We start from the raw sequence: 23,980 nt of genomic DNA, 5'->3' as shown, positions 1-23,980 counted from the left end.
GGAAGACAAAATATTCAGGCACAAACGGATCCTGATTCTGTGCCTGTGGAAATTGATCTCTATCTGGTTTAGTTTTTTTTTATGGCAAGTGTTATACATTTCCTGGAAATAAGAAGTACAATGGCAAATTTATGACATCCGATAAAAGAGGTCCAAATTTAAAATCTGGGGGAGAAAAGGTTTTTTTTCAAAAAATTTCATAAGACAGATCTGGAGAGAGTACTAAAGGGATCACCGTTGACTTTTAATAGCTAGTTTTTGATGTTACATTGATTGGAGAACGAGGAAGATCCGCTAAAGTGCCATTAATTTTTGCGAATTTTTAGGTACAAATTCATGAAGTGCTGCCAGGTTTTTATACTAGGACTTTAGCACTTCAAATCGGGGTTTTCTTAGGAATTTTTTGGAGTTCAATGGCGCCAGTCTAGGAAAGGGGTTGTGTACTTATTTGCGTATAAGGGTATAATTGAATTTTAGGAGACATCTGAAAAGGAAGAAGAAAGTTATGTTTTCGACTGGAGTTTGTTCTTATGTTAGTTTTACATACGAACACGTTTGACCCTATTTTTGTTTTTTCTGTGGACGACTAGGGTACAATGATTCTTTCTATTAGGCTAAAATGGCGCTAAGGTTTGATGTAGCTGAGATGGGTTGGGATCTGTCATTGTGAGCTCAATCTAGAAGAGCCCTTGCAATGAGTAGCGTATGGCTACGAGAAGATGGGGAAGGGGTAAAGAGGGGGAACACTTTTGTAGATCGTGACTTGAATAGGCACATTGATTTGATTTTATGAGTAAATCTAGAGGGGGATCTAAATCTCGTATCTCGTTTGGATGGGGGTCATAAAAAATACATGAACAAACGGATATGGAGCATGACTCGGAAGAAAGCGTGATTAAAGGGGGTGATGGAAAAAAGAAACCTAGAAAGGAGGGTGACAAATCTGCTAATGGGGAGGAATTGAGATCTCTTGTTGCTAGGAGTAGGAGGATGTTGAGAGGTAACCATATTAAATTGGCAGTTGCTTCAAACCGATCGATCGTAATAAAAACATTCTGTTGGAACATCCGCGGTTTGGGGAGGCCACGAGTTGTTAGGAGACTTCGGCATGTGTTAAAGGTGTATAATCCCCAAATTGTTTTCTTAATGGAGACTAAATTAAATTCTAGAAAGATGGAGAATATTCGTAGGAGGTTTGGTTTTTTTAACGGGATTGATGTTGCAGCTGATGGTTCTCGAGGGGATTTGAGTCTAGCATCGAGAAGAAATTCCACTATCACTTTGAGGAGTTTCTCAAAACATCGTATTGATATTGAAGTTAAAGAGGGTGAGGAGGGTAATAAGTAGAGATTTACAGGTTTCTATGGGACTTCAGATTCGCATCATAGGGATGACACATAGAACTTACTCAGGACTTTAAGTCACTCCCAAATCTCTCTTGGTTTGTGAGAGGTGATTTTAATGAGATTTTGTACTCCTTTGAAAAGAAAGGGGGGGCTCTTACGGAGGAAAGGAAAACGAAGGCTTTCAGAGAGGTTCTTAGTGATTATCAATTAGTGGATGTATGGTATTCTGGACCATGGTTTACTTAGGAGAAGGGTAACCTCTCGGAAACAAATATTAGAGAGAAACTAGATAAGGGTAGCAAATGAAGGTTGGATAGCTCTATTTCCTAATGCAATGGTACATCATCTCCCACACTCTTTTTCTGATCACTATCCACTTCTTATTCAGTTAGAACAAGATGGATATAATCTTCGACCCAAATGTTTTCATTTTGAGGCATGGTGGGTGTTGGAAGAGACTTTTGAACAAGTGGTTAGGAATCTTTAGGAAGAGGGCGACGATGATATTCTTATTAAGTTAGAGAGGGTTCGAGCTAGCTTAGGGAGATGGGCAATGGAAACTAGATAAAAGAAAGTAGGGATAAAAAAGAAATTAACAATAAAGCTTCGAGTTTTGCTGGAAAGGGATAGAGAAGATGATAACCTTGTGAAACTGATTGATACTAAAGTTTACTTAAATTTTGAGATTGATAAAGATGACTTTTTTTGGGAATAAAGGGCAAGGGCGAATTAGCTGGGGTTGGGGGAGAACATGACTTTTTTCCATAATTTTTCCTCTCAAAGAAGGAGAATGAATATATTTGGTGGCTTGTAAGGGAGGAAGGACGGTTAATGAGAAGGGAGACTGAGATGGAATGCATTGCTAGGAATTATTTTCAATCTCTTTTTGAGTCAAAGGGGATTGATGATGCGGTTCATATTTTGTCTGGGATAAGAAATGTATCTTTATGAAGCAAATGATTTGTTGACGACACAATACACAAAGAAAAAAGTCTTGGAGGCACTGAATGGTATGGGTATTATGAAGACATCAGGGGACGATGGCTTTCCGGCTCTCTTCTACCAAAGGTGATGGCACAAGAAGGATATTTCCTCTTACTGTCTGGAGGTACTAAATGGAGATAAAACTTTAGTTCCTTTAAATGTTACAAATATTGTGCTGATTCTTAAAATTCCTTACCCAATGAATTTAGCGAATTTTTGGCCAATTATGTAACAGCCTAATTTTCAGTGGTGTCGGAACAGTGATTCGAGATCACTATATCCGAAAAATGAGTAGGAAATATTATTAATTTAGTGAGTATAAGTTAAATGTGAAGTTAGGAAAAATTTTGAAATAGTGAATAGTGTACTAAAAATAAATACTAAAATAATTAGAATCGAAAACGAGGTATCGAGACCTCGGGAATTTTAAATCGAGCCATAAATATTTTTATAAATATTTATGGAGTGTTAATAAGTTAGTATTAAAGTTTCGTCAAGAAATTTTAAAGTTCTGATAGTTAATTGAACAAAAAGGACTAAATTGTATCAAATGCAAAATTGTGGGAAATGATTAAATAGCTTAAATGATAAAAGAAAGAGGGTTTAAAAGGAAAATAGACCCAAGGTCTATTTGGGCTAGACGGCAAGAGCTTGAAATCAGCAAGAAAATAAGGAGAATTAAGGGAAAAATTGGAAACTTGCAAAATTTACTTAATAAAGCTATGACTAAAGTGGAATTATCTAGATTTCTCTTTATTTTTCTGCATTTTCATCAGAAAAAACGCCATGGAAGAGTTCCCTTAAGCTTGTTTTTCATATTTTTACTTCAATTAAGTTAAATTCTTGATTATTTCTTGAAATTTTTGTGTTTTTATGACTTTTACAACTAGGTCCACTTGTTGAATTCATTAGTTTTTGATTCTATGAAAGAAATTGAAAGTTGCTATGAATATGTGCTGGAAGTATATGATGATTTGGCATTGAATTAGAGCTTCAAATTGTTTATATGCTTATTTTTTTGAAAGAATTGAATAGAAAGTGAATGTTTGGGACCTAATTGTAAAAGAGTTTGAATTTAGAGTTTTATATGGAAATTATGAATTTAAATAGTTATGAAATAACTTATAATGTCTAGGAAAAGTATTAATTGAGAAAATTATCTTAATTAAGGGGTTAATTGAGCAAGGACTGAATTGTATGAATTGTGAAATTTGGGGCAAAATGAAAATCAACATTTTGCACTAAAACTGTTTTGGATAGCAGCAGTAGTATAACTTTTAAAAATCATCAAAAATTGTAAAAATGGAATTAGAGGATGAATAAAATATGAAATTAAATCTTATTGAGTCTAGTTTCTTATAGAAGAAATGATGTAAGCAATGGAATTGTAAATCATGAGATATGATGAATTTTGTGAGACAAGGTTAGAATGATTTCGGGTTCCCCTGTTCTGACTTTGTAAAATCATAAAAAATTGGATAAAAATAGTTATGGGATTAAATTTATATTTTTAGAATCCTGAATGAGTTTATTTTTAAGAGAAACAAGTGAAGACATCATTCGAATCCTGTACGAGAAGATAATTAATTTTTAGTGAAGAAGGGTCGGAACTGTCAGACAGCAGAACAGGGGAGACTTCAATGAATAAACTGTATTAATTGGCTCAATCAAAAATTATGAAATTTTTATGGTAAGAATACATATGAGTCTAGTTTCTGGGAAAATTTATGAATCTTAATTTGGAGTTCTATAGCTCAATATAAAAATAATTTAGTTACTATGACACAGATGGGCAGCTTGAATATTCACATAAGTAGATAGTGAAAATTATGGATAATGTTACCTACAAGTGTGTTGTTTATACTAAGGATGTGGATGGAGAGGAGGAGGAGGAAAAATATACATATATATATATGAATGACTCGTGTATAAATTGATCACATGCCCGATTATAATCGATAAGTATTGAATTAGAAATGATATAATGATTTATTTGGAATATTTATTATGAAATTATGATTATCATTATGATACAAAAATTGAACTTGTGAATTTATATGGCTAAAATTTTAGTGATTATTTGTTAATTTTATGAATTTTATGAATTTCATGATGTGTTATTTCATATGTATTGATGATAAAATCGTGAATAATGTAAAAACATGAAAATTGAATAAATGATCCAATTGAGCATTTCAGTTCAGTGACAAGATGAATTGAAGGAAAATACCATGGTTGGACCATGGCAACAAGTGATAAGTGATAGCTTCGGCTACACTTATCTGATCAAGGAAAAGTGAAAGTGATAAGTGATAGCTTCGGCTACACTTATCTTATCTGATCAAGGGAAAGTGAAAGTGATAAGTGATAGCTTCGGCTATACTTATCTGATCAATGACAAATGACAAGTGAAAAGTGGTAACTTCGGCTACCTGATCAGTGAAAAGTGGTAGCTCCGGCTACCTGATCAGTGAAAAGTGGTAGCTCCGGCTACCTGATCAGTGAAAAGTGGTAGCTCCGGCTACCTGATCAGTGAAAAGTGGTAGTACCGGCTACCTGATTATGAATAGTGGTAGCTTCGGCTACAAGTGACAAGTGATTTTCGTACAAGACCATATCTGGGATATGTCATCGGTGTGATATATGCTACTGTATAAGACCATATCTGGGATATGGCATCAGTGAGATATGTGATTCGTGTAAGACCATAGCTGGGCTATGGCATCATTATGTGAAGATGTGTAAGACCATAGTTGAACTATGGCATCGAGAAAACGAAGTACTCAATTCCGTAAGATGTTCACTAATTTGAAGAAGTTTGGTAAGTATTACATGGAATTATGCGACATAAGGAAATACGAGTTGATAAGACATGAGTATAAAACTTGGTTGATGAATGAGTTCATTTGTGATTATATATTTCTACGCCTTGAGTATAATATCCGTATGAATTGGTATTCCAAATGAGTTAATGAGAAAACTTCTAGTATGAAATAATCTGAGTTCGAAATGAAATATCATGAAAATGTACTTGAAATACATTGGTATGTCTTGTATATGCTATTTGAATTCATAAATGTAGAAAGTAAATGTATGTGGAAATATGAGATGATGATATCTGTACATGGAATTAATTGATGAATATGTACATCCAAATTTATATGATAGATTTTAGTGAACATTGAAATTGGGCTCAATAAGTGATTTGGCAATTTAAATCGTGATTGGTAGGAAGAGTTAATGAATAGCATATTTGTGAATTGTTACACGTATTTGTCTGAAATACGAGGAAGTGATGGTAATTGATACATGGAAATATGAAACTATGATATATATAAAAACATGGAATATGTTTGATAAATGTGTTCATTCATAATTATGGAATTATGTACCTCATGTGTGCTATTTGCATAAAGATGATATTTCAAATACTTTGGTGAATAAAGCTTAAATATGAAATAGTATGAAATCGAAACAAATTGTTATGAAAATGTATTTAAATTATCTGTAAGTGTTTCGTGCTTCTCGATAATGCCTCGTATTCTATTCCGGCGACGGATACGGGTAGGGGGTGTTACAAATTAGTTTATGCACGGTTCTTTTTAAGATGATTGCTAAGATGGTAGCAAATCGATTCCAAAGGGTGTTGGAAGATTACATTGATGGGGCCCAGAGTGCTTTTGTGTCAAGCCATTTAATTTTAGGTAATGTTTTATTGGCCTATGAGATTTCACATACCTTTCATCAAAAGAGGGTGGGGAAGAAGGGTTTTATGGCACTTAAACTCGACATGACTAAAGCTTATGATTGAGTGGAATAAGATTTTCTGAAACAAATGATGGAACGTATGGGTTTTGCTAGTAGATTGGTGGAAACCATTATGAGGTGTATCTCATTGGTCTCATACTCGGTGATATTTAATGGAAAAGTAAGGGAGAAGTTTGCGCCGAGTAGGGGGCTTCGACAAGGTGATCATTTGAGTCTGTTTCTTTTTCTGATATGTAGAAGGGTTATTTACTATTTTGAGATTGGCTTTAGATAAAGGACTAATTAAGGGTGCAAATGCTAGTGAGAGGGGTCCGCAAATAACACACCTTTTATTTGCGGATGATTGTGTTTTTTTGGTAAAGTTACAGATAGAAGGGCTACTACTACGAAACAGATTTTGAAGGAATACCAATCAGTTCATTAATTATGAAAAATCCTGTAACACCCCTAACTCGAATCCGTCACCGGAATAGAGTTACGAAGCATTACCGGAGTTACCGATTCATTTATCAGATATTTCATTAATCCGATATCTTTTCTTTTCCACGCTCAAGTCTCGTATTCAAGTCATCCGGATCTTTATAAAGAAATTTGATCGTCGTTTTCATTTATTTCATGTTATAATACATTCAACTAATGCTCTAAACAAAATTATCATTTTACCCCTAAACTTTTAATTAATGACGATTTCATCCTTAAGTTAAAATAGAATAAAATTATTGCAATTTAATACTTATTTCCAGCCGTTATTCTCACACAAATTGATAACAACCTATGAATTCCATAAAATGTCAGAATTTTCCATAATTTTAACACTTTTCAATTTAATCCTTAAAACATGTTTTTCCCTGATCTTGAGCTAAATTAATAATTTCATTCAATTTTGTAATTTAAATAATAAAATAATCCATTTCATGCAAATTGGTCATTTTTAACATTTTTTTTACAAAATTGCCCATAAAATTTTACTTTTATTCAATTTAGTCCATGAGCCTAAAACATACAAATTAGCCATACTAGCTGAATATTCATACATATTTTCCTCCTCCTCCTCTCCATTCCACATCCTTAATTTATATAACATGCAACAAGTAACATTATCAATAATTTCACTATTTACTTATGTATATTCAAAACTGTCCATTTGCGTCATAGTCACTAAATTATTTATATCTTAAGCTACAGAACTCGAAATTAAGATCCGCTAATTTTCCCTGAAACTAGACTTACTTATCTTATTATCATAAAATTTTCAGAATTTTTGGTTTAGCCAATAAACACAGTTTATTCTTTAAAGTTGCCCCTGTTCTGCTGTCTGACAGTTTTGACCCTTCTTCACTAAGAATTAATTATCTCATCGGACGAGATTCGGATGATGTTCCTGCTTATTCCTATTGAAAATAGACTCTTTAAGGATTTTAAACATATAAATTCAATTCCTTAATTATTTTTATCCAATTTTTTATGGTTTTTCAAAGTAAAAACAGGGGAACCCGAAATCATTCTGACATTGTCTCACAAAACTTATTATATCTCATGATTTACAATTTCATTGCTTACACCGTTTCTTCTATAAGAAACTAGACTCAATAAGCTTTAATTTTATATTTTATTCATCCTCTAATTAGATTTATACAATTTTTGGAGATTTTTCAAAGTTAGACTATTGTTGCTATCCAAAACTGTTTTAGTGCAAAATGTTGATTTTCATTTTGCCCCAAATTTCACAGTTCATACAATTCAGTCCTTACTTAATTAACCCCTCAATTAAACTAATTTTCTCAAGTAATATTTTGCCTAGACATTATAAGTTATTTCATAACTATTGAAATTCAGAATTTCCACATAAAACTCTAACTTCAAACTCTTTTACAATTTAGGTCCCAAATATTCACTTTCTATTCAATTCTTTCAATAAAATCAGCATATAAACAATTTAAAGCTCTAATTCTATATCAAATCATCATATACTTCCAGCACATATTCATAGAAACTTTCAATTTCTTTCATAGAATTAAGAACTAATGAATTCAACAAATGGACCTAGTTGTAAAAGTCACAAAAACACAAAAATTTCAAGAAAAAATCAAGAATTGAACTTACTTGCAGTAAAAATATGAAAAACCAGCTTAAGGGAACTCTTCCATGGTGTTTTTGCTGATGAGAATGCAGAAAAATAAAGAGAAATCTAGATAATTCCACTTTAGTCCTAACTTTATTAAGTAAATTTTGCAATTTTCCAATTTTTCCCTTAATTCCCCTTATTTTCTTGGTGATTTCATGCTCTTGCGGTCCAGCCCAAATAGACCTTGGGTCTATTTTCCTTTTAAACCCTCTTTCTTTTATCATTTAAGCTATTTAATCATTTCCCACAATTTTGTATTTGATACAATTTAGTCCTTTTTTGTTCAATTAGCTATCAGTACTTTAAAATTTCTTGACGAAACTTTAATACTAACTTATTAACACTCCATAAATATTTATAAAAATATTTATGGCTCGATTTAAAATTTCTGAGGTCTCGATACCTCGTTTTCAATTCTAATTATTTTAATATATATATTTTAGTACATTTCACTATTTCAAATTTTTTCCTAACTTCACATTTAACTTATACTCACTAAATTAATAATATTTCCTACTCATTTGTCGGATTTAGTGATCTCGAATCACTGTTCCGACACCACTGAAAATTAGGCTGTTACAAATCCATTGTGTGTTTTAGTCAAAATACTTCTAAAGAGGGATCATATTCATCCAGTAAGGTAATCAATATTGGTGCTGTTAAAATTAGGATGCACGATGGGACGATTAGAACACTCTTAGATGTCAGGTATGTACCTGATTTATGAAAGAATCTCACTTCCTTATGTACCTGATTTACGAAAGAATCTCACTTCCTTGAGTATTTTAGACTCGAAATGTTGTAGAATCAACATTGAGTTGAGCGACATTAAGGTATCGTGTGGGACTCTCATTTTGTTAAAGGTAAAATGATCAACAATCTTTATATTTTGGAAGGTTCTACTCAGTGGCAGAGCTAGAAAATTTTTTTCGCTATTTTTTACTTGTTCATTATTTAATCAGGTTGATCCTGAACATTGGTCAATATTTTCAAATTTTGAATTCAATTATTTTAAATATTTTAAATAATTAAAATTTATTTATATTTTAAAAATATTTCGTTGAAAATTTTTATAATATATTTTCAAAATTTTATTTATAATATATTTTAAAGAATAAAACATCAAAAATAAAATATTTTAATCACTAAAATAAAAAATTCGGCAAAATTTAATAAAATAAAAATAGAATCATAAACTTTTTGAAAAAAAAATTAATTCAAGGTGTCCTAATTCACAAAATTCCAAATATAGGCCCATTAGCGTCTTTTCAGTAAAAAAAAACATCATTTCCTAATTTTCTTAATAATTCCTCCCTTTATGAAACGAAACTACCCTTTCCCGGTAGACTGGAGCCACCCCAAAAATTCTCACTTGTGAAAAATTGTTGCCAAACTTGTTCAATATAAGCTCTTAGCATCAAAAAATAAGTGCACCAATGGGAGCAACGAATAACATCTGGACCGCCATGGAAGCGAACCATGCTAAACAAAGCCACAACGGCAATTCAACCTTCGATGATCATTCAATCCTCCACTCTAATCTCTCAGTTGATACCGCCCTTCCTTTTCCCCTTATGGTCCCTCGCGTCATGTTCGTCTTTTTTCCTCGTCTCTGTTTCTCCTTTTTTTTTCTTTTCTTTTTTCATTTCGAGCTGTTAACTTAGCTTATTTTAGGGCTTGCTTCTCGTAGTGATATTTTCGGATTTTCAATATTTGTTTTATTCTATTTAAGCTAAGTACGACCACCTCAAACGCCAGGAAATTCGAATTTGTGTTGGTTTTACTTTTATGACATTTTGCTCGGTTTTATACTTCTTTTGCAGCGCCTTGTGCAAGGATCTGTTTCGGAAATGGGCTAAGTTGAACGATTCTTGCTTCTCCGTCGACACTGTATCAGGCGGCATCACGAATCTTCGTGAGCACTTTGCTTTTTGATGTTTGTTATATTCTTTCATGGAAAAAACTTATTGCTTTCTGTAGAGTAGCGACTTAATTTGTTAGTAGTATGTATTTTTATTAGATCGGATTTTCCAACCAAACAGTAAACATAAGTAATCGCGTTTTAAATTGGAAAGGTGAAAACTCAAAAAGAATAAGAAGGAAAAAAAGGCCCGTATTCCGAGGCTTCAAAACAGTCGTTTGGATTGGTTGCCTTTTGATGTTTATTTTATACATTATATTTCTGGTTCTGTTTGCTGCTTTTGTTCGATTTTGTGGCAGTTTATTCGCTAATCACGAACAATTTACTGCAGTGCTGAAGGTTTCTGTCAAGGAAGAAAATGGAGAATATGTGTCTGTAACAGTTAGACTGTATGGACCCAACACTGAATATGTCATCAATCGGGAACGTGAGTTACAGGTATTCTCGTTGCTTTTCGCTACTAATTATCTGTAGAAAATCTTCCTTAGGGATAATCGCTAATTTAGCTGATTGGTTTTGGTTGGTATTATATTGAAGTGCTAAAACCTTGCTTAAATATTAACGTAAAACTCGTCATTGTTGTGTTTCCTGGGTCTGAACTCTGAAACTTCTCTGGAAGTGTTTTAGTCAACTAAGTTGTCAGTGACTTAATGGAGAAGTAATCGAATCTTACCCAAAGGAATTGTTTATTATGATTTCTTTTGAAATGTCTTGCTTAAATGCATGTATCAGGGTGGGTCAAGGATATGCTAATAGTTTCAAGTACAACGGGAATTCAAATGATGATTTTATATGTCTTTTGGTGTTCTTCTAAACTAAATTGTTTCTAGTTATGATTCATCCACCGTTTTTATCCATTGGTTCCATTAACGCCTTTCTGTTTGACGGCCTTTTCATTCCATTATAAACTTGTATCTTCATATTGTGTTTTAGGCGATCAAATACCTCTCGGCTGCAGGATTTGGTGCCAAGTTGCTTGGTGTATTTGGAAATGGGATGGTACAATCTTTTATAAATGCACGTACCTTAACTCCAGCAGGTAAGCATCAGAGAGATAAACTCCGGGAGTAGGACTTTCACATGAAGTTGTGTTCTTAAGACATCAGTTATTTGAGAGGGTTTATGCCTTCAAGCATCTTAGTCTCATGTTCTGTGCTGGCGGCATCAGTAATAAAGTTCTCTGCCTCTTGAAGCTTTTACGGTATTATAGATATTTGGCCTAGGTGGTATGATTAAATAGTCTACAAGGCATTGACTTCTGTGGCAACTAATTTCTACCTTTAATACTGACAATTGTTATTTTAACTGAAGCACAAAGTATTGCTCGGTCCACAAGCTGTGTGCTAATATGCTTTTTACCTATTTTCCCCTTGCCAGATATGAGAAAGCCAAAGCTGGTTTCTGAAATCGCGAAGCAACTTCGAAGATTCCATCAAGTGGAAATTCCAGGTTCTAAAGAACCTCAGCTATGGGTTGACATCTTCAAGTTCTTTGAGAAAGGTTTGAGAACCGACTTCTTTTACACAATGTTCTTTTTCCATAAAAATCGAAATGGACTATCTTCCAGTTGGAGTTGCCTCAATATCTGTCTTCTTGTTCTTATCTTCTTTTTTTTCAAATTTTGGATTTTAAGAGTGTTGCTTTTCTGGAGTTTTGACTGATTACAGTCTGCTACAGCCAATTGTCATCAGTAACATGGGGGCTGGGGCTCATATAGTTTCTTTCTTCTCAAGATTATTACCTAGCAGTACCAGATGCATGTCTAATGCATGAGACCTTCTTTTGCAGCATCTACTCTCCAGTTTGAAGATACTGATAAACAAAGGACATATGAGTTAATTTCGTTCAAGGAAGTGCATAAGGAAGTTAAAGAGCTGAAGGTAAGATCTCTTTTTATATTTGGTTGATTCATCTGGTGCTGATGAAGGGAAGGTGCTATGTGTTTATTGGCTCGGCAAATGCTTTCTCAGATCCTATTTTGTTTTTGATTTCTGATTATATGTTTGATTCAATATTAAGAACTTTACCCCTGTTTATGAGAGTGTGTCCTGATGATGGACCAGGAACTGACAACCCTTCTCAATTCTCCAGTGGTGTTTGCTCACAATGATTTGCTTTCTGGGAATTTGATGCATAATGATGAACAAGGTATGTGAACTTATAATTTGAGTTTGTTCAATTTGCTAAACTGCCATCTTCTTGCTCTGTTGACTCTCAAAGAAGCTCCTCTTTGCTGTATTCACATTTTGCATTCTACATGGATGTGCACCCTTTTTAACTCCTATATTTCAAGATGAGTGTAGTGTCCTCGTCTCTAGAAAATTTCCATATGTTCATAATGGATTTGTTTTTTGCCCTTTTTTTCAATCCATAGATAAACATATTATCAGTAGTGACAAGTGAACCAATGCTGCTTGTTAGGCATAACATAAATGATATCTATAAACTGTTGCATGATAGTTTTTAAAGATAGAATACTTCGGGGTGGTAGATATGAGAATACTTAATTTCAATAGGAAGCTCGGTTGGATATTGGGGTGGTAGATATGAGAATACTTAGTTCCAATAGGAAGCTCGGCTGGATTAGGCATAGATGTCAGTATGGATGCAGTGCAGTGTCTTTATCCAAAGCAATTTCTAGTTGCTGATATTGGGTTTGACTGTTGCTCTTGATATAATCCCTAGATAAGCAAATTTATGTAGTGGAAGTGAACCAACACTGCTGGTTAGACATTTGAAGGAATAAGAATATCTATAAACTATTGCATAACATTCTTAAAAACAAAACACCATTGCATGTAGATTTGAGAACATTGTGATGTCGATATGAGATCTAGTACATATAGGCTTTTCTCAAAGATAAGGTATCATTCAATGAATCATGAATCATGAAACCTGTAACCTAAAGAGATAAAAATGTGATATTGTGTTGGTGCCTAATTACTGGATGGAACATAAGAATATTTTTCCTGCTTACCTATAAATTCTTCCGATGTCTGTGTGTTAACTGTTTACCTCGTTGATGTCCAGAAAAGCTCTACTTGATAGACTTTGAGTATGGGTCTTACAATTACAGAGGCTTTGACATTGGAAATCACTTCAATGAATATGCTGGATATGACTGTGACTATAGCTTGTATGTTTCTTCTATATTTGAATTGCAATTCTCTTGTGTTTTCTTGTGCAACAATAATGAGTTCTTGAACGGATTGGCACCTACCTACTGATTATTGAACATGGTGTAAATGCAGGTATCCGAGTAAAGATGAACAATATCATTTTTTCAGGCATTATTTAGAACCTGAAAAACCATGCGAGGTAAGGATATCTGATTTGTGCATTTCGGTTTCAACAATGATATTTCAAGTTTGACAAGATTGCCCCTGAGATAAAATACGTTGCTAGTCTGTTACAACTTAGCTATTAACAATGATTGAGTAAATTCTATATGCATTATTTGATCTATATGGAGGGTTTATTTATTTTATCTCACAATTAATAGGAGCTACTGCTTCCTATTATCTGGTGTGAATGTTAACTGGAACTTATTGTTGCGTCTTAAGATGAGTACTGGAAACTGCATGTATCCTAGATGGGATAATAGAATCTATTAGAGTCACTCTTATTACTGATCTTACTGTTAGCAAATGTAATACTACATATTGAGATAAAATTTATCCATTATTATATTAGAAGGGTCTTAGAACCAGACCTCGGAATCCTGTAACTTTTTATCTGCATGTGTTCAAACAATCACATGCTTATCATCAAGTTTTGTTTGCTGAAACTATGAAAAACACATTGAATATTGCTAGAAATTGATCTTGTTTACATAGTGGCCTTTAAAGAGCCTTTTGTACTTGAGATATATTTTGATAATTAGATTTGAAATTAGTACCTTATATTGTGTTAACTACAACAGGTATCAGAAAAAGACCTTGAAGCTCTGTATGTGGAGACTAATACGTTCATGTTAGCTTCACATTTATATTGGGCGTTATGGGCCTTAATCCAGGTATCTTCATTCCCTAGCTATGTTTTTCATGCCCCAGAAACTATGACATTCATCTGAGTCTTGTCATTTTTTTCTGCTAATCATAGGCAAGGATGTCACCCATCGATTTTGATTATCTGGGGTATTTCTTCTTGCGGTACAATGAGTATAAGAAGCAGAAGAGAATGTGTTTCTCCCTTGCAAAATCTCACATATCTGGTTCTGGAAAAGCATAAGACTCTGATGGCGTTCTCACGAATAGCCGGTTTCTGTATGTCATGGATTTGTATGTTTGAGCATTTTGATTCCGTGTGTGTTAGTATTCTTGTAAAATATTCTTCCCTAATTTGTATACCTGTATGAGAAGGAAACTAAAAAACAAGATCGAAAGAATAAAGCAATTTCGGGGTCACCCTGGTTTTAGCAGGGCAGGTGACTGTCCTAGATGTATCTTTTCGTCTTTGATAATCATGCTCTCTATGATGTCTACTTTCGGTATTTTCTCACGGTTTTTATCACAACGTATTTCGATATCGAATTAGATAAGAAATTTGGGTAAGGAATTTTTTTGACTTTCATTCTGATTGATTGCTCGAGTTCAATGGATTGATAATTAATGTCTCGTGAAGTAGCTTAAGTCTTCCAGCACAATTTTTTTTTTCAGAAAAAGGCCTCCTCTTACGGTGACAGCAAGCTCAAACCGGCTCATTGGAAGAGTTACTAGTATGATCATTTGACAGAGGTCATCTCAAACTATAAATGGAGGTTTAAGTTACAACAACATAGCCAATCCTTAATACGGCAAAACCATATTCGCAGTCATTTGAAGAGCTAAGGAACATTTGAACATGCATTTTTAATTTTCTATATTTAACAACTGTGTATCATATAAATATTTGTAACCCTAGCAATCTAGCAAAAACAGAAATTCTGACAACATGAGAAGCATCAACCTGGCCAAGCTGTTGGCGCTTCAACCCCCATCATATTCAAGAGATACCGCAAGGCATGAATGGAAAACATTACGGTCGCGCTATGCTTGAAGAACCTGGCAGTGAACAATGTGGCTTTTCAGCCGGTTCCTGCCGGCAAGGCTAGACCAAAGATTTGTAACCAAGGTTTTGAACTGACCTTTCCCTGCTATAGTTTCCCATAAATGTTGAGCAGTAGTTCCCTTCAGATCATTGGACTTGGAAATGTCAACCAGAGATATACTCATATTATTTCGAATGATGCAAAGTTTTCCATTAAGTGGAACAAGCGCTGCCGCCTCCAGAGCCCGAGAATTGCCCAAGTGTATCTTACTGTCAATATGCTTACTCCAAGAATCACCCACTTCATCATAAACCCTCAACTTACAACCATCCTTACAATCCAAGGCATAGAGCTGCCCATTTAAGGAAGCACAGGGGTTCCTCCAGCCTGCAACCATTCCATTATAGAAAGGGTACCAACTGTCTGTTTCGGGTTGGTAGATCTCACTCATCACTTGCCGGTGAGGTCCAAGTCCCTTCAAAAACCACTTATCCTCATACACAACCCCAATGAAGGGCACCATTGCAGTGCTCATATCTGAAATAAATGACCATCTATTCTTGTTGGGATCGTAAACTTCAGCTGATCTCAATGACCGATGCACTCCCTCATTCTCTCCACCAGCAACATACAAGCGATTCTTTATCACACATGAACCGAAAAAATGCCTTCGACGAAGCATATCTGGAGCACGGTGCCATTTATTTGTCCTGGCACTATAAAATATGACTCGTCTCATTGATCCCTTTAATAGATCCTTACCACCAAACAGATAAAGGTGACAACCACTAAGGACGGCACATCCAAACCCAAGGGCTTCAGAATATTCCTTAGGGACTGGAGGGAGTGGCTGCCAGAGCTGGTATACAGGATCAAAGGCATGCCAAGAAATTTTTCCCTCTCGATCTCTCTTAATGATGTAAATCCATTCTTCTGCAATTCCAAGGCTCTTTCGGAGTGAATAAAAGAAGTTACCACATAGAAGTCTATACCACCTTTTGCAGACCACACGTAGCTTCCTGTGCTCAACTCGGGGAACCCTTACTAGGCAAGCGATAGCAAGATCATCGGGGAGTCCTGGGAGCAGAGGAGATTGGTAACAGCTCCTATTACTACGTGCTGCCTTGTTTCTTGTTGGATGAATGGACGGTTTAATACTGGGTTGGAGACACAGCTTTGTACGTGGTACGTATTTTTTTGCTCCAGCAACAGTTTTGAGTCCAGCATCTACTCTACATAAACAGGCTGTTGTATCAACCTGCCAAAAACATTCACAATGGATGAACAGTTTTTTCTTCCCTAATATTGTCTTGCTATAGGTACAGGAAGCTTGAAAGATGCACTAGGTTAGCGTCAGTATCAACAAAAACATGGAAACCCTAAACCCTATCACTTATCTCTGATGAGAGAGAACTGTTCTAGCATGTATAATCTGGCTAATAATGCGCGACTTTCAATGTTATGATATCATATTTTATGTTAAATCTATATGCCAGCATACAAGCAAAGATTAACATCTTGAGCAGAGATGTCTAACTTGTATGATGAATTTGCATGAAACAATACTACCCAAAGAGGGAACCAGAAATTGATACAATGCTCTAAACTACCAAATAACGAGTTGAAAGAAAACAGATTTTCAACTTTGTGGACACTAATGTACTTTCAAAACTAAAACTGGATCGTACAGATAGCAACTCGGTCTCTATTACAATCATTTGAACTCAAAACACCTCCTTGAGTTGGTCAACTCTTTGGCTTTGACATTTTAAGTGCTTAAGGATTCAGAAAACCAACTTTTAAGTTTGAAAAGAGTTTAGGAGATAGCCATGAAGGATGTAAGTCCAGGAAACATGTTTCTAAGTACATTTCTAATGTTATTATGGCTTAAAGTACTATTGATGCCCTTATACTAGGAGTCAGCTTGGATTTTGCCCCCTTTACTTAAAAAATGAACAAATTCGCTCCTGTATGGTAGATCAAAGAGCAAATTGGCTCTTTTGTTAAAAATTCCATCCATTTATATAGTTAAAAACTGACTTAGTTGATAGAATAATCAAACAGCTACAAGTCCACGTGTACTCTACGTCGACATGCAGGGATCAATTTTTAAGGGTAAAAATATGTAAAAATTTTAACAAACTCTTTCATCGGAGAAATCTGCCATTTTTTGAATGAAGGGAGCAAAATGCATTTTGACTCATAGTATAAGCACCTCATGGTACTTCTCATCTACATATATGCTCGCACATGAAACATCATACCTTCAATAAGATAACAATTCAGTCTACAGGTGAACAAATTTTGAGGTTAGACTTCATCTAAGAACTTGTAAACCATCTATAACACAACTATGGCATACACAATGAATCACAATTGTAAACCATTTAGCTCTCATCACCACAAAACCATTAAATAACGTTTTTTTTCTAACAGATAATATGATTGAACAGAAGGCAGAAAAAGGAAGGACTAATTAACTTACCAATGGAGGTTGAACCATTCTGTCCATGTTTTCCTCTTTCAACAACTAGCCAACACCAAAATCACCACAATCCACTTCGAGGAAACCAGCTCCCTACCTCACAACCATCATTCTTTGACCCACCAAACATAAACCAAGAATCCAAAGTTCACCATCATCAAGAATTTTCCATATTTCAGAAGGGCAATCTCTGAGACTTCGTTAGAACAAGGATTGTGTACAAAAAAGAAAGCGGCTGATTTTTAATCTTTTCAAAATCCACAGCTTGAATTGAGAATCTAATTTGAAGACCTGAACCTTAAGGATATAAAAAAGATGGAAATTTTGCAGAGAGAAGTGAACCCATAGTTCAGAAATCCAAAATTGTTACCAAGACCCACGTCTAAAACCAAAATCCCAAATGCAAAAACCCCATAAAACAACCAGTGATGGTCTCAAAAGGGAGAACACAGAAACCTCAGAATCTTATGTTTAGCGCATTAAGAGCTAAAAGTAGAAAAAGAAAATTAAAAAGTGAGAGAGCAAACAATATGGGGTCAAAGAGAGCAGTGAAAGACGAAATGGAGTACCATTAAAATGTTTGAGTGGGGTTGAGGGCCCATTTTACCTCAATTGCACAGCCTACCAAGCACAAGAGTGTATTCAAACGCCAAAAGAAAGGAAGAAAAGCAAAGGTGATAACATAAAAAGGAGGAGAGAAATATGAGGGTTCAATGATGACACTTTGGTGTTGGTAGAGGTGGGACTGTTCTTATGGGAGAAGCCTAGAAATGTTAAACACCAAATCACAAATGGGAAAATAGCTGTCGCCCCGTAGTTGAAGTATGAACAAGTCTTATAGTTTTAGGACAAAGATTTTGGTGAGTTTTCTTTCTAAATTATTTTCCAAGAATTGGACAAAGATTCAAAACAAAAAACTGTGGGTCTCACCGCCTCCACAATTCCAACAAATAGACTTCTTTACTTTTTTTCTTTTAATTTTTAAGTTTACAAACATAGAAAAAGAGATTTTCTTGTTCATGTTGAACCACCCCACATTAGTTTATTACACATCATCTACACCTGCTCCACAAACTGGGTTTTTTTATTACTTTTTATTGTTTTTTAATTCTCAAAATAGGGTTGTTGGGGAAATAATTTTAAAATATATTTTACACATAATATATTGTTTCATTAAAAATTTTATCAGGAAAATTGAATGGGACAAAATTTCAATTAAGGAAAAAAGAGTGCAAAGCTTATTTACTTCCCCTCGTGAAACAATCACATATTTTCTCGTATTTTACGTATTCAATTTTAAATATTAGTTTTTCAAATAACTATTTGAATGTATTTGATAATCATTTATATTACCATTCTTTTAAAAGTGGGAGAAAATTGGAGAAATATATTTTGATATCTTCATGAGATTCAACAATAATCATAACAAACTTTAATTATAATTCTTTTATAAAAACACAAATAGGTATTTTGGATTATTTTATAATTCTCCTTCAACTACTATTCACTAAGTCAAATTTACCACATATGTTCAAATCATTTCGATTCATACAAATGAACAATTTCTCGAAAATTTCAATATGCTTCTAACATTCTAAATCCTTCAAGGATTTTAATATAAATTTTACTATATAGTGATTCATAAAAGGTTATAACAATAATCATTAGATGTAAGTTAAATCTTTTATAAATTGTCAATTTAATAATATATCTAAAGATTATTACATCTACTACAAATGAATATTATATCTTTTCATAATCAATGTCACGACTTAACAAAAAACTTCATATTTTTGTTCCACTTTTGCAAAACTACTTCAATTGCACTTTCACTGGCTTTATACATTTATATATTTGGACTATTAGTCCAAAAACTCAACGAATTTTAATTGTACTTGAATTGCGTCTTTCTATTTTGATCAATTTATTTCATATTTATATTTCTCAATAGATTTATTCAAGATCTTCCTTTTATTTCATTATTTCAAGAACAATATTGCATACAAAATCATTGTCGATCACTTTTATTATTCGGTTCCATATTTTCTCGAATTGACATAACTTATCGAGATCTCTTATTTTCATTATTTTAATATTCAGTTTTAGGTACCTGAATCTTTTCTGAAGTTTTACTCATTAGTTATGTCTTAGGCTTCTTTTGGAGCACCCGCCTCCACTATATGACCATCTAGAAGAATTTTCATATTTGAAACCAATCAATCAATTATTTATTCTAATTGATAATCTTACTGGAACTTTGATTCAAATTAAAATATTAGATGGTACATAAAAATTGGTTATTCTCATTAAGTTTGTAAGTACATCTAAGAGTTAACTTATAATAAGTTATCCTCGTTTAACTTCTGATTCAAATTACTCTCCCCCTAACTCATTATAAGTTATTATTTCTCTTCCTCTAATATCAGGAAAACTATCAAATCAAAATGGTAATCACAAATCATGTCATAATTGAATTTTGAACACTTTCAAAATATCTAATAATATAAAGAAACTTGTAATTAATATATATTCCTAACTTTCTTTGAGGATTCACTCACTTTATGTATTGTGGTGGAACAATTGGAACATATACGCATATAAAAAAATTCAAGGATTAGAAATATTTAGCTATTGATAAAAAACCAATTGTAATGGGAAGTATTTATAATTTATTGGCTTTATGCGTACAACACGTAAATTAACATAATCTCATGTTTAAATAGAAAGTTTAGTTCTCATAAGTAATGGTTTAGACATTAATTAGAGGTGTTTAATCAATAATTTCTCTAAACCACTATGTGCAAACTTTTATAAAAGTTTTTCAAACTCAATCAATAAAAGATTAAGATATAAACTCATCAATATTAGCAAAATAAATTGTCTTAATTGCATGATCTGAAATTAATTATTTAAACAAACAATTTTACAAACGACAGGTTGTAAATTGATAACACATATGTGATTATTTTGTAAATGCATCTACCAAAATCATATAATATCAAAACCATCCACATTATGGATGAATAGACCCATATTCGTTTAAAAAATGTAAGACATTAAATCTCAACTTTATCTATTGAGTTTCTAACAATCAATTTTCATTGAGAACAAAAAATAAATGAGAATTCTTTAAATTAAAGAATCATCTAGTTCTTTAATAAATATCCATATGAATTTTCAATTAATTTCCGCATCATATATGATCCAGGATGGTCTAACTGGTCACGCCAAGTAGTAAATGCATTTGTATTAGTAAACTTCTGGTTTACTTTAACATGTGTTTCTGTAACAGCCTAATTTTCAGTGGTGTCGGAACAGTGATTCGAGATCACTAAATCAGAAAAATGAGTCGGAAATATTATTAATTTAGTGAGTATAAGTTAAATGTGAAGTTAGGAAAAATTTTGAAGTAGTGAATAGTGTACTAAAAATAAATATTAAAATAATTAGAATCGAAAACGAGGTATCGAGACCTCGAGAATTTTAAATCGAGCCATAAATATTTTTATAAATATTTATGGAGTGTTAATAAGTCAGTATTAAAGTTTCGTCAAGAAATTTTAAAGTTCTGATAGTTAATTGAACAAAAAGGACTAAATTGTATTAAATGCAAAATTGTGGGAAATGATTAAATAGCTTAAATGATAAAAGAAAGAGGGTTTAAAAGGAAAATAGACCCAAGGTCTCTTTGGGCTGGACGGAAATGGCATGAAATCAGCAAGAAAATAAGGAGAATTAAGGGAAAAATTGAAAAATTGAAAAATTTACTTAATAAAGCTAGGACTAAAGTGGAATTATCTAGATTTCTCTTTATTTTTCTGCATTCTCATCAGAAAAAACACCATGGAAGAGTTCCCTTAAGCTGGTTTTTCATATTTTTACTTCAGATAAGTTCAATTCTTGATTATTCTTGAATTTTTTGTGTTTTTGTGACTTTTACAACTACGTCCACTTGTTAAATTCATTAGTTTTTGATTCTATGAAAGAAATTGAAAGTTTATATGAATATGTTCTGGAATTATATGATGATTTGGCATGTAATTAGAGCTTTATATTGTTTATATGCTGATTTTATTGAAAGAATTGAATAGAAAGTGAATGTTTGGGACCTAATTGTAAAAGAGTTTGAAGTTAGAGTTATATGTAGAAATTATGAATTTCAATAGTTATGAAATAACTTATAATGTCTAGGAAAAGTATTAATTGAGAAAATTATCTTAATTGAGGGGTTAATTGAGCAAGGACTGAATTGTATGAGTTGTGAACTTTGGGGCAAAATGGAAATCAACATTTTGCACTAAAACTGTTTTGGACAGCAGCAGTAATCTAACTTTGAAAAATCACCAAAAATTATAGAAATGGAATTAGAGGGTGAATTAAATATGAAATTAAAGCTTATTGAGTCTAGTTTCTTATAGAAGAAATGATGTAAGCAATGGAATTGTAAATCATGAGATATGATAAATTTTGTGAGATAAGGTCAGAATGATTTCGGGTTCCCCTGTTCTGACTTTGTAAAATCATCAAAAATTGGATAAAAATAATTAGGGGCTTAAATTTATATGTTTATTATTCTGAATGAGTCTATTTTCAATAGAAATAAAAGGGAACATCATTCGAATCCTGTACGAGGAGATAATTAAATTTTAGTGAAGAAGGGTCGAAACTGTCATACAGCAGAACAGGGAAGACTTCAATGAATAAATTGTATTAATTGGCCCAACCAAAAATTATGAAATTTTTATGGTAAGAATATATATGAGTCTAGTTTCATGGAAAATTAGCGGATCTTAATTTTGAGTTTTGCATCTCCAGATATAAATAATTTAGTGACTACGACACGGGTGGATAGTCTGAATATTCACATAAGTAATTAGTGAAAATTATGGATAATGTTACTTGCAAGTGTGTTATTTATGCCAAGGATGTGGATGGAGAGGAGGAGGAGGAAAAATATATGAATGACTCGTGTATAAATTAAACACATGCCCGATTATAATCGATAAGTGTTGGATTAGAAATGATATAATGTTTTATGTGGAATATTTATTATGAAATTATGATTATCGTTATAATACAAAATTTGTACTTGTGAGTTTATATGGCTAAATTTTAGTGATTATTTGTTAACTTTATGAATTTCATGATGTGTTATTTCATATGTAATGATGATAAAATCGTGAATAATGTAAAAGCATGAAAATTGAATAAATGATCAAATTGAGCATTTCAGTTCAGTGACAAGATGAATTGAAGGAAAAGACCATAGTTGGACCATAGCAACAAGTGATAAGTGATAGCTTCGGCTACACTTATCTGATCAAGGATAAGTGAAAGTGATAAGTAATAGCTTCGGCTACACTTATCTGATCAAGGACAAATGACAAGTGAAAAGTGGTAGTTTCGGCTACCTGATCAGTGAAAAGTGGTAGCTTTTGCTACCTGATCAGTGAAAAGTGGTAGCTTCTGCTACCTGATCAGTGAAAAGTGGTAGCTTCTGCTACCTGATTAGTGAAAAATGGTAGCTCCGACTACCTGATCAGTGAAAAATGGTAGCTCTAGCTACTTGATCAGTGAATAGTGGTAGCTTCGGCTACAAGTGACAAGTGATTTCCGTATAAGACCATATCTGGGATATGGCATCGGTATGATATATGCTACTGTATAAGACCATATCTGGGATATGGTATCATTGAGATATGTGATTCGTGTAAGACCATAGCTGGGCTATGACATCGATAAATGAAGATGTGTAAGACCATTGTTGAACTATGACATCGAGTAAACGAAGTACTCAATTCCGTAAGACGTTCACTAATTTGACAAAGTTTGGTAAGTGTTACATGGAATTATGTGATACAGGAAGTACGAGTTGATAAGATATGAGTATAGAACTTGGTTGATAAATGAATTCATTTGTGATTATATAATTGTTCATCTTGAATGTACTGTCCATATGTATTGATAATTCAAACGTATTAATGAATAAAGTTCCGACATGGAATAAATTGAACACGAGACAAATAATTATGAAATTGAACTCGGAACTCATGAAAATGACGGTTATTGATATATGGAGACATGAGACATTGGTATATGAATATGGAAAATGTTTGATAAATGTGTTTATTCATAATTATGGAATTATATACCTCATGTGTACTATTTGCATAAAGATGATATTTCAAATACTTTGGTTATTTAAGCTTAAATATGAAACAGTATGAAATTAAGATAAGTTGTTATAAAAATATATTTAGATTACAGAGCTATGGCTGACATATGTTGTATGATTACATAACGTGAAATTGTGTATATATAT

At 33.1% G+C, this 23,980-nt stretch overlaps 2 protein-coding genes across 2 annotated transcripts; one reads left to right on the top strand and one right to left on the bottom strand.

The window, feature by feature from the left end:
• Positions 1-9,530: 9,530 nt before the first annotated feature.
• LOC107939424 (probable ethanolamine kinase) lies at positions 9,531-14,588 on the top strand. Its single transcript, XM_041117263.1, has 11 exons — positions 9,531-9,814; positions 10,047-10,138; positions 10,476-10,582; positions 11,078-11,183; positions 11,522-11,644; positions 11,933-12,024; positions 12,208-12,292; positions 13,175-13,280; positions 13,396-13,462; positions 14,067-14,159; positions 14,246-14,588. Exons 1-11 carry the CDS (start codon positions 9,660-9,662, stop codon positions 14,372-14,374), a joined length of 1,155 nt encoding a protein of 384 aa, XP_040973197.1. The 5' UTR covers positions 9,531-9,659; the 3' UTR covers positions 14,375-14,588.
• A 282-nt stretch (positions 14,589-14,870) lies between these two features.
• Positions 14,871-18,574, bottom strand: LOC107939423 (F-box/kelch-repeat protein At1g55270). Its single transcript, XM_016872753.2, has 2 exons — positions 17,659-18,574; positions 14,871-16,431 (listed from the first exon to the last, which is right to left on the bottom strand). Exons 1-2 carry the CDS (start codon positions 17,683-17,685, stop codon positions 15,172-15,174), a joined length of 1,287 nt encoding a protein of 428 aa, XP_016728242.1. The 5' UTR covers positions 17,686-18,574; the 3' UTR covers positions 14,871-15,171.
• Positions 18,575-23,980: the final 5,406 nt, after the last annotated feature.

Source organism: Gossypium hirsutum, chromosome A07, assembly GCF_007990345.1.
Source record: "Gossypium hirsutum isolate 1008001.06 chromosome A07, Gossypium_hirsutum_v2.1, whole genome shotgun sequence".
In the NCBI taxonomy this organism is placed as follows: Eukaryota; Viridiplantae; Streptophyta; class Magnoliopsida; order Malvales; family Malvaceae; genus Gossypium; species Gossypium hirsutum.
The sequence above is the reverse complement of the archived record's forward strand: the minus strand, read 5'-3'. Positions and strand labels throughout refer to the sequence as shown.